The sequence below is a fragment of the Pinus tabuliformis genome, chromosome 1_1, assembly GCF_031772625.1.
Source record: "Pinus tabuliformis cultivar Carrire ecotype Pingquan chromosome 1_1, CPIR1, whole genome shotgun sequence".
Taxonomy (NCBI): domain Eukaryota; kingdom Viridiplantae; phylum Streptophyta; class Pinopsida; order Pinales; family Pinaceae; genus Pinus; species Pinus tabuliformis.
Genome location: NC_142297.1, coordinates 399,197,186 through 399,211,518, shown reverse-complemented (window position 1 = coordinate 399,211,518; position 14,333 = coordinate 399,197,186). Strand labels below are relative to the sequence as shown.

Genomic DNA, 14,333 nt, shown 5'->3' with positions numbered 1-14,333 from the left:
TGGGGGAATATATGAATCACAAATCGTTCTCTCTGTGAAAGGGCCACAGCTTTTCATGAAAAAGGAGGAGAATCGAATTGTCATCCTTTTGAGAATGATTTTTAAAAATCCCTGGACCTAAATCCTTCCAAACTACACGTATTGTACAATGTAAAGTTACTTCAAGCCTTGCAAATACAGGTCGTACGGTCAAAATAGATAGATGCAGGGCAGAACAATTTCCCTGAAAAAGTGACAGAAAAACTCGAGGAATAACTTTCAACCAAAAAATTAACCGGTGGACTGATTTCTCTACTTTTCTGCACCACTGTATTTCATAAGTGACCATTCTGATATTGCACAGTCCAAACAAACTTGTGGTGCCAAGCATAATGGCATGTAGCTGTAAACATACCACTAAGTTTAGCAATAACTGGTTGGAAGTTGGAACCATGATCCCTCATTGTGATTGCCCCACCCTGTTTTCTTCCCATTCTGAAAACATTGTAAACATATCCTATTGTTCCTCGTAATGGAATGAAGGCAGATACAACCAGCTTGATAATTACTTTTGATGGATCATAATTCTTCTGTACAGAGCTTCCCAAAAAAGACAATATAAACAACTTAAAGAACGAAAATATTCTGACATCCATAATCCATGGCCTATTGAAACGATGTAAAGAAATTGATTAAAATAGGACTAAGTTTTCTGGTTTTCCAATTCCAAAATATATATTTGTTCATGTGACATTCATCGCTTTCGAAGCAAAATACAAGGAATTAAATAATTAATTTAATTTGTCTTCCATCAACCATACATTCATCAGCTGTGAACCTAAAGTTCAAGCTTTATTTAGACTCTAGCGTTCCCGTCATAAGGAATGCCTATTATCCCTAATGGCTTGAAACTAAGTTCATCGTCTACTACCCGAAAAATACCCATCATCGATCTCTTCTTCTAGCGTTCTCTCAATTGAATACAGAGGCATCTTTACATTTACAATCAAATGTTGACTAGAAGTCATTTCATAAGCAAACTACTTGGCCAGACCCGATGAAGGGGCAACGGCAACTAAGTCCATTAGCCTTAAAACTAAAAATCTTTACATTGAATAAAACAAAATAATTGCATTAGTATAACTTTTATAAACCTGAGCCTGCGACATTGTATTCTTCTGCACTAATCATACTTGCAAGAATTCTTCAGTGATCTGGATTTCATGAGGGTCGCCGAGTCCAAATCAATTTTGCAGTAAACACGCTTCCTGAATTTTGTTTTAACAAGCTTACCCAAGACATAAGCCTTGGATTTGATATCAAATGTTAAGTCTAAAGGAATGCCACCCACTGCATCAGCGCTAGTCAAGCTAGCACCACCTCCGTAGAGAGGCACTTTCTTGCCCTGCAACACTACATCTATAGTGCGATGGGTTCTCCTGGACTGATAAAACTTCTGTACCTGCAAAAAAAAATATGAAGTACAAGATTGTTCCATTTAATCCCCACATTATTGAATGCACTTACAATTTCAACATTAAGAGGATCCACAGACACACACACACATATAGAAGCATCAATTACCTGGCCCGAGGCAACTACAAGTTGATAGTACATCAGATCCATGGGTGTGGAAGTCACATGAACCCCAAAGAACGTGGCAGGGTTGTAAAAGCGCATTTTTAAAGTAGCGTTTAAGGATATCATCTTGGTGGGCACTCCGGTTGCATCTGACCCCTCGGACACATAGAAATCATGAAAGATAATACTCTGCAATTTCCATGACATACCATTAGGATTTCAAGTCGTGATTTCTCAAATACATGTGAAAGCCTTGTATAGATCACCTCATTTGTTAAAATACAAAATAAAGACCTGAAATTAACATTAACTTGAAACCTGCAAATCTGTATTTTCACGAATCCAATATCACTCAAAGGTATTATCTTTGCATCTGTGACTGCCTACAAAATTATGTTTAAAAAAATTACAGGTACAAAAAATCTATATATAACATGGACCTATTATACAACAACTATTGATCTAGTCTTAGCATTTTGGTATCAATTTTTTCTTTCATATTAAAAATGAACTTCCCCTGGCAATAAGTAGTTATAAAGCATAGAGAGTTATACCCATTTGGGCCAAAGATTCATATACCCAGAATATAATCCCCACCGAAGAGCCAAGATAAAAGTTACCAGATCCGACTCAGCACTACACTCATTTTGGCCAGAGGATCAAAAATCAACCAATGAATCAACAAGACTTCAGGGATATCCTAGCAAATAATTGGCAAATAGAAAAATATAAACAATACACTAACTTTGAAATTGACTAGAAAAGCATATACACGGGAGCAACAACGGGGCTCCTGTTGAGTATTCTTCTGTTGGAAACACTAGGCAAAATAAGAATTGACTGCCTTAACTTTAAGGAGATTATTTCTTGACATACGTTACACGAGTGCATATTTTATGAATTATGCATCACTAGATTCTAAAGTATTCTGCACTCAACAAAACGCAGCTTATTATCTGTACTATGTGGCCTATTTTAGAATGGTTTTATTTGGCATTGCACAGACATTGAAATAATCAAACCTCAAGTAATTCAGGGTTTTAGTTGACAAGCTACATAAAGTCTAGAGCTCATTAATAGAGGGCGAATCCATATAATTTTGTTGTAGATTGAATTTGCAAGCTATTATTCAGGAGATGTATTTTTACTGGTTATGGAATCCTCGATTGAGTTTGCAAGCTGAAGAGAAGACTGGACCTGAGCTTTTTGAGAGAAAATTTCATGACTTTATTTGTGTTACAATCTATTACCTGTTATTCTATATAAGAAAATGCATTTATATGTTGTGCAAAATGTGGTCTATGATAATAATGGCCGCTAGGTCATATATTTGTGGAACAGTATATATGTTTAGGTGGTTTTGTGATCGGTGATTTGATTCTTCAGGTATTTGTGTGACTGTCTGTCTTTCCAGATCTCAAAATCCATGTCACGCTTATTCTGAAACTGACATACTATCAAGTTCACAGGGCTTATTCTGCTGAAACTTTTGAATATTTCTAGCCACATAGGCAAGCTGAGCTAGTCAGACCATCCGGGCCTCAGAGTCGCTGGATCTGACCAAGTCTCGTTAGAGTCTGAGGCTGTAAGGACTCTGGACACCACATATCTCCACAATGGTATGATATTGTCCACTTTGGGCCTAAGCCCTCATGGATTTGCTTTTGGACTTACCCCAAAAGGCCTCATACCAATGGAGATATTTGTCCATCCTTATATACCCATGATCCTCCCCACTTCTAGTCAATGTGGGACTTTGGTCGTATACCCAACAATCCTCCCCTCGAACAAAGGACCATTGAGCCTCCCCTCAAACGATTATCCATCCGTCCACTCTCTACCAACCAGGATTCTCCGCTCCAATGCGTTGGAAGCACACGCCTTACATGGAAGCACCACCTGCCTCGAGAGCTTGCTCTTCCCAGGTCAACTCCTCTTCACCGTGTTGGGACCAGGACACGTCCATGAAGAATCCGGAGCACACCGCCTGTCTAACCGAGCTCATCCACGGATCCCATCGTGATATTACCGGGGCCCATCACCTTCGTTCGATATTCCGAGGATTCATCCACTTGGCTAACTTCGGGGCATGGCTCCGATACCACTTGTAAGGACTCTGGACACCACATATCTCCACAATGGTATGATATTGTCCACTTTGGGCCTAAGCCCTCATGGATTTGCTTTTGGACTTACCCCAAAAGGCCTCATACCAATGGAGATATTTGTCCATCCTTATATACCCATGATCCTCCCCACTTCTAGTCAATGTGGGACTTTGGTCGTATACCCAACAGAGGCCTGACTACAACAGACCAGTTCTGACACAGGTCTGATGGATCTGGCCAGTTCTGGTCTGACTCATCCCAGGTTTGGAGTGAGGTCAAGCGAAACCAGCAGTTCTGGGTAAAATCCATTGTTCCCTGCTTCACTGGATGAAACATCAAGCAAAACAAAATGGTGAACAATGTGGAGACAAATACAATAGCTAATGGCAACTATACAGGAACATTTAAGTCTTCTAGGTATATGATTATATTTTCATTTTTATCCCGAGTGTTACAAAGAAGAGCTCCTCCAGTGGCAAACTTAACCTTCTTGTTTATCTCTGTGAGTATTATACACAATTCCAGTCATAAAAACAAGATTTAATCTCTATATCTATGTTAATGCCATAATACTCTACGAGGAATATGGAAAGCTATAGATACAAACAAAATACAATCTCAAAATACTTGATCTAAGCTCTCTAAAAATATTTCTAGCAATAATTTTGCATTGAGATTATGGGTGTGCACTAATCTGAATCTTTAAAAAATACCATCCATGAATAAAATATCGTATGAAACAAATACATGAACTTCACACCATTCTTCTAACTTAAAGCGTCCTTTACTCTGTATAATTCAAAACTGTAAATGACAAAACATTCAATCTCTATAATGATCTCAATCCATAAAGTTATATACATTCCAGATTAACAACATTACACAAGGAAACAAATCCTGATCTTTACTCAAATTAATGTTACAACCCACCTAGAACTTGGACATGAGCTTGTGGACTAATGGCAAAGAGGGGAATTCAGGCACAGGTATCAAGTTCCATGCTAGCTAGTTTTCACTGACACTATTGTGGTAACCTATAACCACAAATATCATTAGATGTCACGCCTGGAGGGTTGTAGTATTATCCATGATAAGCACCGTTAGGATTCTTGCATCTGATCACTTTCCTATTTTCTATTCAGATACCGAATACCATTTTCAGCAACAATCTCACAGTAGTCAATAACCAGGGCCAGCTATTGTCTAGATCTGTACCTGGAGAGCAGTAATGACCATCCAGGCTAGCTAATGTTGTGATTCTTGTGCTTGAGCACCTGCTATAATCCACTAAGCTACTGGATGCTGTTGTATTTGCACCTAATGGTAATGCCGACCGGATACTTGTTATAACCACCACTGGTGGTTTTAAGTGACGACTACACACCAACTTTGCAACTACCCAACCAAAAATTCAAGCATTCAATATGATTCGGACGATTCATTGCATATTACTTGCTAGAAATCTTAACCCAGATCTGATCTGTGTTGATTTGAAGTGCAGAAAAACACATATGTTCAACATAAATCCCAAACATTGTAAATAAACGCCTGATCTATGAAACCATCTATATCATCTGCTTAAACACAAAGAACAAGCAAAAAAAGCATTATCGTACCTGCGCAGTGACTTTTGGTTTGTAGGGCCTACTGGCACCCCACAGAATGAGTGAAAACATTGTGAAAAGAAGAGCAAAACACAAGATAAAGAGAAAAACATAACACCGCCTCGGCCAGCTCTTCTCATCGTCAAATTCATCATACGGTCCTTCCTCTTCTATGACACTGCACTGGTTCCAGCCCTTATTTCCTTTGCCATGGCGTCCATCATGTGGCTGCACTTTCCGGGAGCCAGGCTTCAATGACCCCGAAAACCTGCTAGTGGATGACTCCCTGGAATGGCGCCCGAGGGACGAATTTGAATGAGGGGGTGACCCCATGGGGCTGAGAATAGGGGTGGACTGAAATGACATCTTTTCCCCATCGTGAGAATCCCGGGAAGGACTCTGCACATAGTATACAGGTCTTCTAGGTGACCTGGTTGGGGATGAAGGTGCCAAACTGGTCACCTCTGAATCTGATTTTGCGTGCATTTTTGTTTCTCCTCACAAACACACAAGCCTCTGCTCTATGCTTGCAATATATGATAAATCTACCAATACCAATATCAAAAATTCAGCTCAATACAATGCTGGTACCACCATATGACCAGCAACAGATCTATAAGAAAACCCAAGAGACAGAGTCCTTAAACAACTGCTTCTCTCCAAATTTCAATATCAAAATCTCGGCTCAATCCGATGCTGATACCACCATATGAACAGGAGAAAGGCAGATCCCTTATATCAATGCTTCTTTGCAATACCCAAAATCAGGCAGATCCCTCTCAACTTCTTATAGCAGTGGTGCTTTGATAGATATACACTGAGTATATCAATTCGAGCATCAACTCGCTCCAATACTCAAAACCTCCTAACAGATCTGTTCATATCTTGCCAAAACCACAGACAGATTCCTCTCAAGTGCTTATAACAACACCACGTGCAATACATCAAATCCACTGCCGACAACCAACAATTGGCGAGGGCAACTGTAAAAGCTAGTAGCTATGTCTACTAATTCCCACATCAAAATAGCAACAACTCCAGATGATGAAAAAACCGTGTGACATTGACAGATCTGATAGAGTCCTCTCACCTTCCACAGACAAAGATGCGAAAAACGCTCTCAAACTGCACTGGATCTAAATATCCAACAGCTCATAATCCAATTTATCTATCCATATAACTGGATTGCCATTCACAAACCCGCTGAACCTCTCGTAGATGCAGGCAGCCACTCCAGAAAAGCTCAGGCCTCAACACTCCCCTGGTAAAGGATTTGGTCGAGAACCCAAATGATATTTCACCCTTTTGATCTGTCCAAGGGTTGTCCAAGGGTTCTGGTCACCCACTGCAATCACCCTGTGGATGCTGTCCTCGTATGATGAGGCAAATGCTTTCTCCTTTTTAGTCTATCAATCAGAATCGTCTAACAACCCATCGCACATTCCAGCCAGGCAGATCATAATGGTGTACAGCACTGTGATTACCCACACCATGTATCTTCCCTGCTGCTTCCTTCTCCCTACTCCATCGATTCATTTAATACTCACACTGGTGACGACACAGGCCATAAAATCAGGGGTGAACGCTTTCTGTCACCAGTTGGAGGCTCGGACTAGGCTTGGCCCAAGCCTCCAGCCAACATAACGTTTTCAATATGATCAACGCTGACAAAATTATTGGACCCACTTCATCTTTAATATTTTGTCTCTATGGTGAATCGTGCACGGTACAGCCTGGGAATTCCCAGGATGAATCTTTCCATGGTTCCCAAAGACAACCAATTTGGCAAATTGGCGAGGCATTCCTTCGGGATTTTGGTTAGGTATTTACCTTCAATTTGAGGAGTAGTTTTTATCTACGTAGACTAAACGGGAAACGTTTTCACCGGGAAAACAATAAAAATTTCTGTATTATTTTGAGAAAAATTAATGGAAATTTTTAAAAATCCAAGATATGGTTTTTTAGTTTCAGAATTTAGGTGTCTAACAGTTTATGGGATGGCGTTGAATCTATTTTTACAATAAAAAACGATTTAAACATTTCTACCATAAAATTTCTTTAAAAAAAATTCACTGAAATTTAACAAGAAATTCGGAATAAAATAGTAAACAACACCTTTTTTTAATCATCCAATTTTCCCAAATTAAAAGATATAATTTATTTTATTTGTTCAATTAATATATATATTTTCAAATGAAAATTATAAAATTAAAAATATTATTATCTAAATAAAAAATAGATATATATGAATTTTTAAGTTAAATACTAAATAAAAGTGATAATATTAAATGTTAATTAATTTTGATTTAATTTTTTAATAAATTGTAAGCTATAATTATTTTCAGACTTGGAGTATGCTCTAAAATTGTTTTTGTTTGGATAAGAGTTTGTTTTCCTCCGATGTAAAGAAACAGGTTAACAGCGCAAGACACCCAAGACCCAGAAGTTTGCCCCCTTATGGACGAGCCGATTATTCCAAGTGATGTGGTGGCGTGGTTTTCCTTGAATAACGGTGATGAGTCATCCTACAATGGGGGTTAGCAGCTAGAGATGGTTGTCCTCACTGTTGGGTTGGCAACTGAGTTATGATAGATTTTCACAGTCATAATTATTTTTAATTAAAAATATAGTTATATATACATAATAATCATAGTGTTTATAATTTTATGTCAGTGTAAGGGTTTTACAGTGTAAGTTCATATTAGTTATTGTAGTTTCTAGAAGAACTATGGAATAAGTGTGAAAACATGGTGACTAAATCTAATTGAAAATTGTAAATACATGGTGAAGAATTGTGAAGGTTTCACCTTCATTCCATAATTTTTCTAGAAGCAACAAGTGTTTATAGTTGTCAATGTGATTTCTTCTTCAAAATTAATTCTTATAAATGATATATCGAATTTTTAGCAAGTATATAATTATTATATTGAGGGTGAACTCTGTAAAATGTATGAAAAATGTATTTTATTAAAAAAATAATTATAATAATATTTATATTTTTCTTGTAAAATGTATTAAAAGAGGAAATTAAATAATTATGTAAAATGTATTAAGAGAAAATTAAATAATTATAGAATATGGCTCTAACGAGAGTTCAATTTAAGAGGAAATTAAATAATTATGTAAAATGTATTAAGAGAAAATTAAATAATTATAGAATATGGCTCTAACGAGAGTTCAATTTGATGGATTTAATATGCAGTTTTATTTAAAATACATGATTAAAAGCACTGTGATTTTATCAATTCTATGTTGAATTCTCCATAAGTGTATTATTATATTGATCGTGAACTCTAAAAAAATGTATGAAAATTGTATTTTATTAAAAAAATGATAAGAATAATATTTTATTTTATTTTTGTCAAATGTATTATAAGGAAATTAAATAATTATAAAATATGGCTCTAGTAGTAGTTCAATTGATTAATGATGCACTGAATATAAATTTTTATGTAAAGTATGTGGTTTGAGGTCCAAATTCTGATGCAGGAGCATTTAGATCTAGTCAGCAATGTGACGGCATGATCACATGTTGTGACTAACAAAGGGTTGGAAGACAAAAGTTTAGTTAATTTTATTTATTTAAATGTATAAGAGTTTTTATTTATCGTCAAATATGAGAAAAAGTGTATAATGGTTGATTAATCCTCCCTATGTGGAGATCAGGCCAAGCAGTTAGATTTATTTGATTTTGAATAGGATATGAGGGATTTGAAAGCTTAATTTAGCATTTGTTTTAGAAAAGAGTGGAGTTGAAGAGATTCCTTAAGAGAGAGAGAGAGATTTCTGGATCTAAACCAAAATTGGTTCATGAATCCACTTTTGTATAAATATAGTCTTTTTGGTATAATTCAGGAGGTTAGCTAGGTTAGATTCAAATGGAAAGATAGGATGGATGAGCGAAGGGAGAACTGAAACAGTCAAGTGTGAATGTTTCTTCTGTAAATATTATAATACCAAATAGTGTGAATTTGTGTATATTATGTGTGTAAATCTGTATATGTATGTGTTTTAATAACCCTATGGTGTATTGACTGAGAACCTGAGAAATACTGTGAATTCTGTGTTGAAAAGCATGAATGTATGATGGAATTTTCCTTTACGGGATTAGTAGTTAATTGTTTAATAAACCCTATGTTTAGGCATGTAGAAATCAGGATTCCTTATTGAATGAATGGAGGGATCAGTCAGGAGTGAGTGCAATTGGGTTTTACAGTAGCCAGAAGAAGATTGAGAATATATTCTGTAGCGGAGAACGTAGGCTTTTTTCTTTCAAATTCCTAAAGGATGATAAATAAACAGTGAAGGCGAATGGATGGTGAGGATTAGATCGCATTGTTGGAAACGAAGGATGGACGGCTCAGATTTAAGCACAGACCGCATGTTTTATCGTTTAATACCTCGTAAGTCAACGGTTGCAAGAGTGTTGTGATCGATGATCGAAGGAGATCTACGGTCATCGCACGACAAAGGAGCACGGGCGTTAATCGGCGGAAGGCGGTTTCCATAAACAGTAAGCGGAATATCGGGCGGCACTAAAGTGGTAAGTGGTATTTAGGGTTGGTCACCCGATACCATTCATCAATTGACACGTAGTAGTGGAGGAGAAAGAGAAAACCGCTTTATCGGGCGGGTAACCATCTCGCAAGTTATCCACCCGATATCAATATCAACTGTCAGATCAAGCGGGGTTGATTGAATGGTTGAGATCGAGTGAACTGTTTGCTCAGATCGGGTGAAGTGTAAACCGTTGGATCAGAAAAGGATCAATGGTGGAGATTTAATCGCTGCGGAAAGGGTTTGAAATACACGGACCTGAAATTTTATAGATGCGGGTTTAATTCTATTTGAAGTCTGGCTTATGTGTTCGGAGTGGGTTTTCCCGTGTATTCCTTTATATTCTGATAAAGTTGTATAGCCAGGTTTTTTAAAGCAATAGTGCATCAATAACGCTTCTGATAGATGATTGTGAGCATAACCATAAGTCCACGATCGATAGTTAGTATATGAAGGGGGGATTGCCTTGTGATCGAGGTTTCCTGCATCAAATTCCCTCACTTTACTATATGATCTATGTGTGGGGATTCATGTGGGTTCACCTAGAGGTTATCGTGATAGCGGTTGAAATTGAAACTAAAGGTTATAGTGCTCCGAGTTTACTATGTGATCTATGTGTGGAGATACATATGGGTTCACCTAGAGGTTATCGTGATAGTGGTTGAAATTGAAACTAAAGGTTATGGTGGTAGCCGTTGAAATGGACCGTATGTCATACAAGTATAAACCCGACCCAATTGTCGATTCCTATATATATATATATATACACATATATAATCAAATTTATTGCAGTATGTGTAAGCCACTAAACTTTAACTAATGTTTAATTTTCAAATAAATCATATATTATTTTAATAAAGTTTTCAAGACTTTAATACCTTGCTTAGATTTGTGAGAAATCCACTAACTTCAATATTTTTTTGTAACTATAAAATTTGTGTGTAGTTAGTACTCATGGGCCTCAAGCTAATATTAGCAAGAATTTGTGACTTAGCAAGGGTCAAGATATCCATAAATAATCCCATATGGGAGTTCAACTCTAGGGGAACGTTTTCCTCTTGAGCCCCATCACAACAAACCAGTATTAATCATTCAAAATGTATTGACTCTAACCCCCTTTGGTTTTGAACAAGTGACCTCCAAGGAAGAAACACATGTTCTTAACCATTAGGCCCACTCAAGTTGTACCGCTAACCTCAATGTCATAGAAATTGAACACTTAATTGAAGATGGCAAATCTTGTTTAATAAATGGATTTTTTTGTGGGGTCATGGTAGGTGCAGGGGATCATCATTGATCTTACAGTAAACTGAAGTTAAACCATATGGCTTCTTACAAGGTTTGTGGATTCCTCCAACATCCAAGTTGAAGCATACACCCTTTTACAAGGTTTATGTATCGTAATAAACACCCAAAAACATTATTTAATTGTTGTGGGAGACTCAAGTTCAACTATTAATCAAGTTTTCTCGAAAACCCTCCAACCAATTACAAGCTTATATCTATACTGGCTAAAGCTCATAAAAACATTTGCAACTTTCAAAATATTTCCTTTTATCAAGCTATGAGGGAGCACAATCATTAAGTATATTTGCTTGCAAATGAGATGAAAGCTTTAAAAGGGGGGGTGCTTATAATCGAAGGAACCACATGTTATCAATCTATACCTTAATCAACAATGAACTCAAAGGCATGTACAACTTCATTAATCCTCCATATATCATGCCTCACTTGCCCTTATTCTCAACGCAAGGCAAGTAATTTGATGAGATCAACACAACCCCCTCACATGCTTGAATTCATAGTGGGAGGGATGTTAAATCATCAGTTATAGCTTATCATTTTTTTTATAGAGGAATCAGCAACTAGGCCAGTATGACACAAGGTTGATTCTAACTACTACCACATACTTCTAGGTAACTATGTATACCCCTTTAGCAAACATAGGCTAATCAGGGGAATTTGAACCTTGAATTTCATAGTTTACATAACACTTTATATCACAACGATCGCCAATTGAGCTGCCCTTAGGGCTATCTAGAGTTTATCATTGTCAAGGTGGGATTATGGAATTTCAAAGGGGGAAGTTAATACAAGGGAGTGGGAAATCTGCTTTAACTATGTGACCATTTTCTTGTAAGAGATGTTGTTATCTATAGTTTGGCAATATGTATTTCTATATTGATGTTTTTTTTGTTATCTTTGAGCTCCATTTGTGCAAGGGGGTTTTATAACTCACTTCTTTCTAGTGTAAATTTGGATTTGATATTCTTGGCGTTGATAGACAGAGATCCATTTAGCAATGATTTTTAGGTAGTGTGGATTATTTCCTTTGTTGATTTGGCCCTTTATTGCATCCATGGCTATCAAGTCTTGTGGCTCATGAAAAGCATCAATTTAGGGGAGTCTTAATGACGCTTTTGTAGGCATGTAGGTTTGCCCTGTTCAAAACATTCAATTTGTTTTTGGCCCTATTGTTATCTTGGTCTTTGTGTTGTCCTAATGGATATGAATGAGTTGCAAGAAATTAGATTAATTCTTCAAAATTATGAAGATTAGATTTAGTCTAATAAGAACTCCATATTTTATATCATCACAAAAGTTCATAACAATGAGCATAGGTTTGTTTCTCAATTTACATCAATCATGGGGACTCTTGTGTAATAAGAACAAGAAATTACTACTCTTGAAGCTAAATGCAATCTATTGATAAATGTGGTTGTCAAATTGAGCAAAGGAATCTAGTGCAGGGCATCCAACGAGAGAATGTCATTGAATTCAACTCAAGGGAAATTAAAGAAATACAGTGATATTCATAAATGATTAAGTACATGGCGATTTGGAAGTTTAACTTTGTCCCATCAAATGCAAATATAGAAGAGGCTATGAAGCACCATGTTTTCAGTTGAGATTCATGGTTTCTAAAACTGTCAAAATACTAGGCATTTATTTCATAATTTATAGTTATAAGAAGTAGTGAAGTAAGCTCCATATTTTTCATACAAGGTATTGTTTACTAAAATATAAATATGAAGTATGATATAATGACGTTATTTAATATAATTACAACTTTATATAATATAAATTTCAAATTAATTTAAAAATAAATTAATGAATTTTTTAATTATAAATATAATAAATTATTATTAAAAAATAAATATGAATAAAATTGCATTATAAATTAAAATTAAGGTAAAACAAAATTGTAACATCTTACGTTTAACCTTGCTCTTTGTGATAATAACTGTGACTGCAATACCATCATAAACAATCATAACTATTTGAACTTCTTATTAAACATCTACTAATATTAATTAAAAACAATTGAAGAAGAGAAAACCTTACATATCATTGGTTTATGGAAAGTCATTTGCTTGTTCATCTGTTTCGAAAAACCATGCCCAGCTGAATTAAATGTTGAAGTTACTTACATCTGAGAGAAGTCATTACTTGGTACAATTTTAATATGATGTGAATGAGGTTCAACTGGAGTTCATTAACAGTGTTTAAGAGATTGGACTGGGGTGGTGGAAGGTTAGGTGGTGCACATTCCCCTTTCCCCCTCGCAAATCGAAGAGATAGATGGGGAATGGCCCTGTCAGAGAAACATAATATGATTTGAGAAGTGCCCTCTGAGAAAACACACCGAAAATCCAAGATATGCCCTAGGGAACACTCAAAAGAGTTAAGTTGGTGACCTCCCCAGAACACACGAAGGGATGCAAAGAAGTGGCTTTATGTACGCATCACTAAAGAGAAACATGAGCTCTCTCAAGGGATTTTTGTGTTGGGACTTGGTTGGACTTCATTGTGTTTAGTAATTCATTGTTAAACTCTCAGTGGTCGATCTTAAGAGAGAGCTAGTTCTCTCAAACTCTCATACTTGTCTTTGGTTGACTCATATTGTCTGTATTTTTTATATTTTCCATTAGGCTTGCTCATTTATTGTGAGTGGGAATTGTTTCTCTCTCTCTCTCTAATTCTAGTGTGTAGGCACCCTTATCCTCTTGGAGAATAGAGTGTGTTCAAGGCAAATCCTGAGTGATGTGGAGATGTGGATCTTACTGAACACTTAGTGCTTGTTGTTGAGCTAATGAACCATTAAATGCTTGTTGAAGGGTTGATTAAACTACTAGGTGCTTGTAGTTGGACTAATGAACCACTTAATGCTTGTTGTTGGTTGATGAACCGGTAAGTGTTTGCTAATTGGATGATGAACCACCCCCATAATGAAATCAGTCCCCTGAAATTGAGTAATGTACTACCTCTAATACTTGTTGTTTGGCTTATGAACCACTTTGTACTTGTTGTTTAGTTGACGAACCATGAAGTGCTTGTTGAATGGTTAATTAAACCACTGGGTGCTTGTTGTTTTTGGCTAATGAACCAGTTAGTGCTTGTTGTTGGTTGATGAACCACTAAATGCTTACTAAATGGATTGTTGTAACCACCCCATCCCACAATTACCCGCTTTTACAAGCTCTTCCGGTAAACATGAGCTGAG

At 36.5% G+C, this 14,333-nt stretch overlaps 1 protein-coding gene across 1 annotated transcript; it reads right to left on the bottom strand.

Annotated features, from left to right (window-relative positions):
- Positions 1 to 753: 753 nt before the first annotated feature.
- On the bottom strand, positions 754 to 6,812 carry LOC149213323 (uncharacterized). Its single transcript, XM_089391983.1, has 3 exons — positions 5,285 to 6,812; positions 1,564 to 1,749; positions 754 to 1,441 (listed from the first exon to the last, which is right to left on the bottom strand). The coding sequence occupies exons 1-3, from the start codon at positions 5,756 to 5,758 to the stop codon at positions 1,163 to 1,165; spliced, it is 939 nt and encodes a 312-aa protein (XP_089248109.1). The 5' UTR covers positions 5,759 to 6,812; the 3' UTR covers positions 754 to 1,162.
- Positions 6,813 to 14,333: the final 7,521 nt, after the last annotated feature.

Coding starts and splice junctions, on each gene's coding strand:
- LOC149213323 (XM_089391983.1), bottom strand. CDS start 5,758: ATGCACGCAAAATCAGATTCAGAGGTGACCAGTTTGGCACCTTCATCC. Junction 1,750..5,284: donor AACCAAAAGTCACTGCGCAG/GTACGATAATGC, acceptor TGGAAATTGCAG/AGTATTATCTTTCATGATTT. Junction 1,442..1,563: donor TTGTAGTTGCCTCGGGCCAG/GTAATTGATGCT, acceptor TTTTTTTTGCAG/GTACAGAAGTTTTATCAGTC.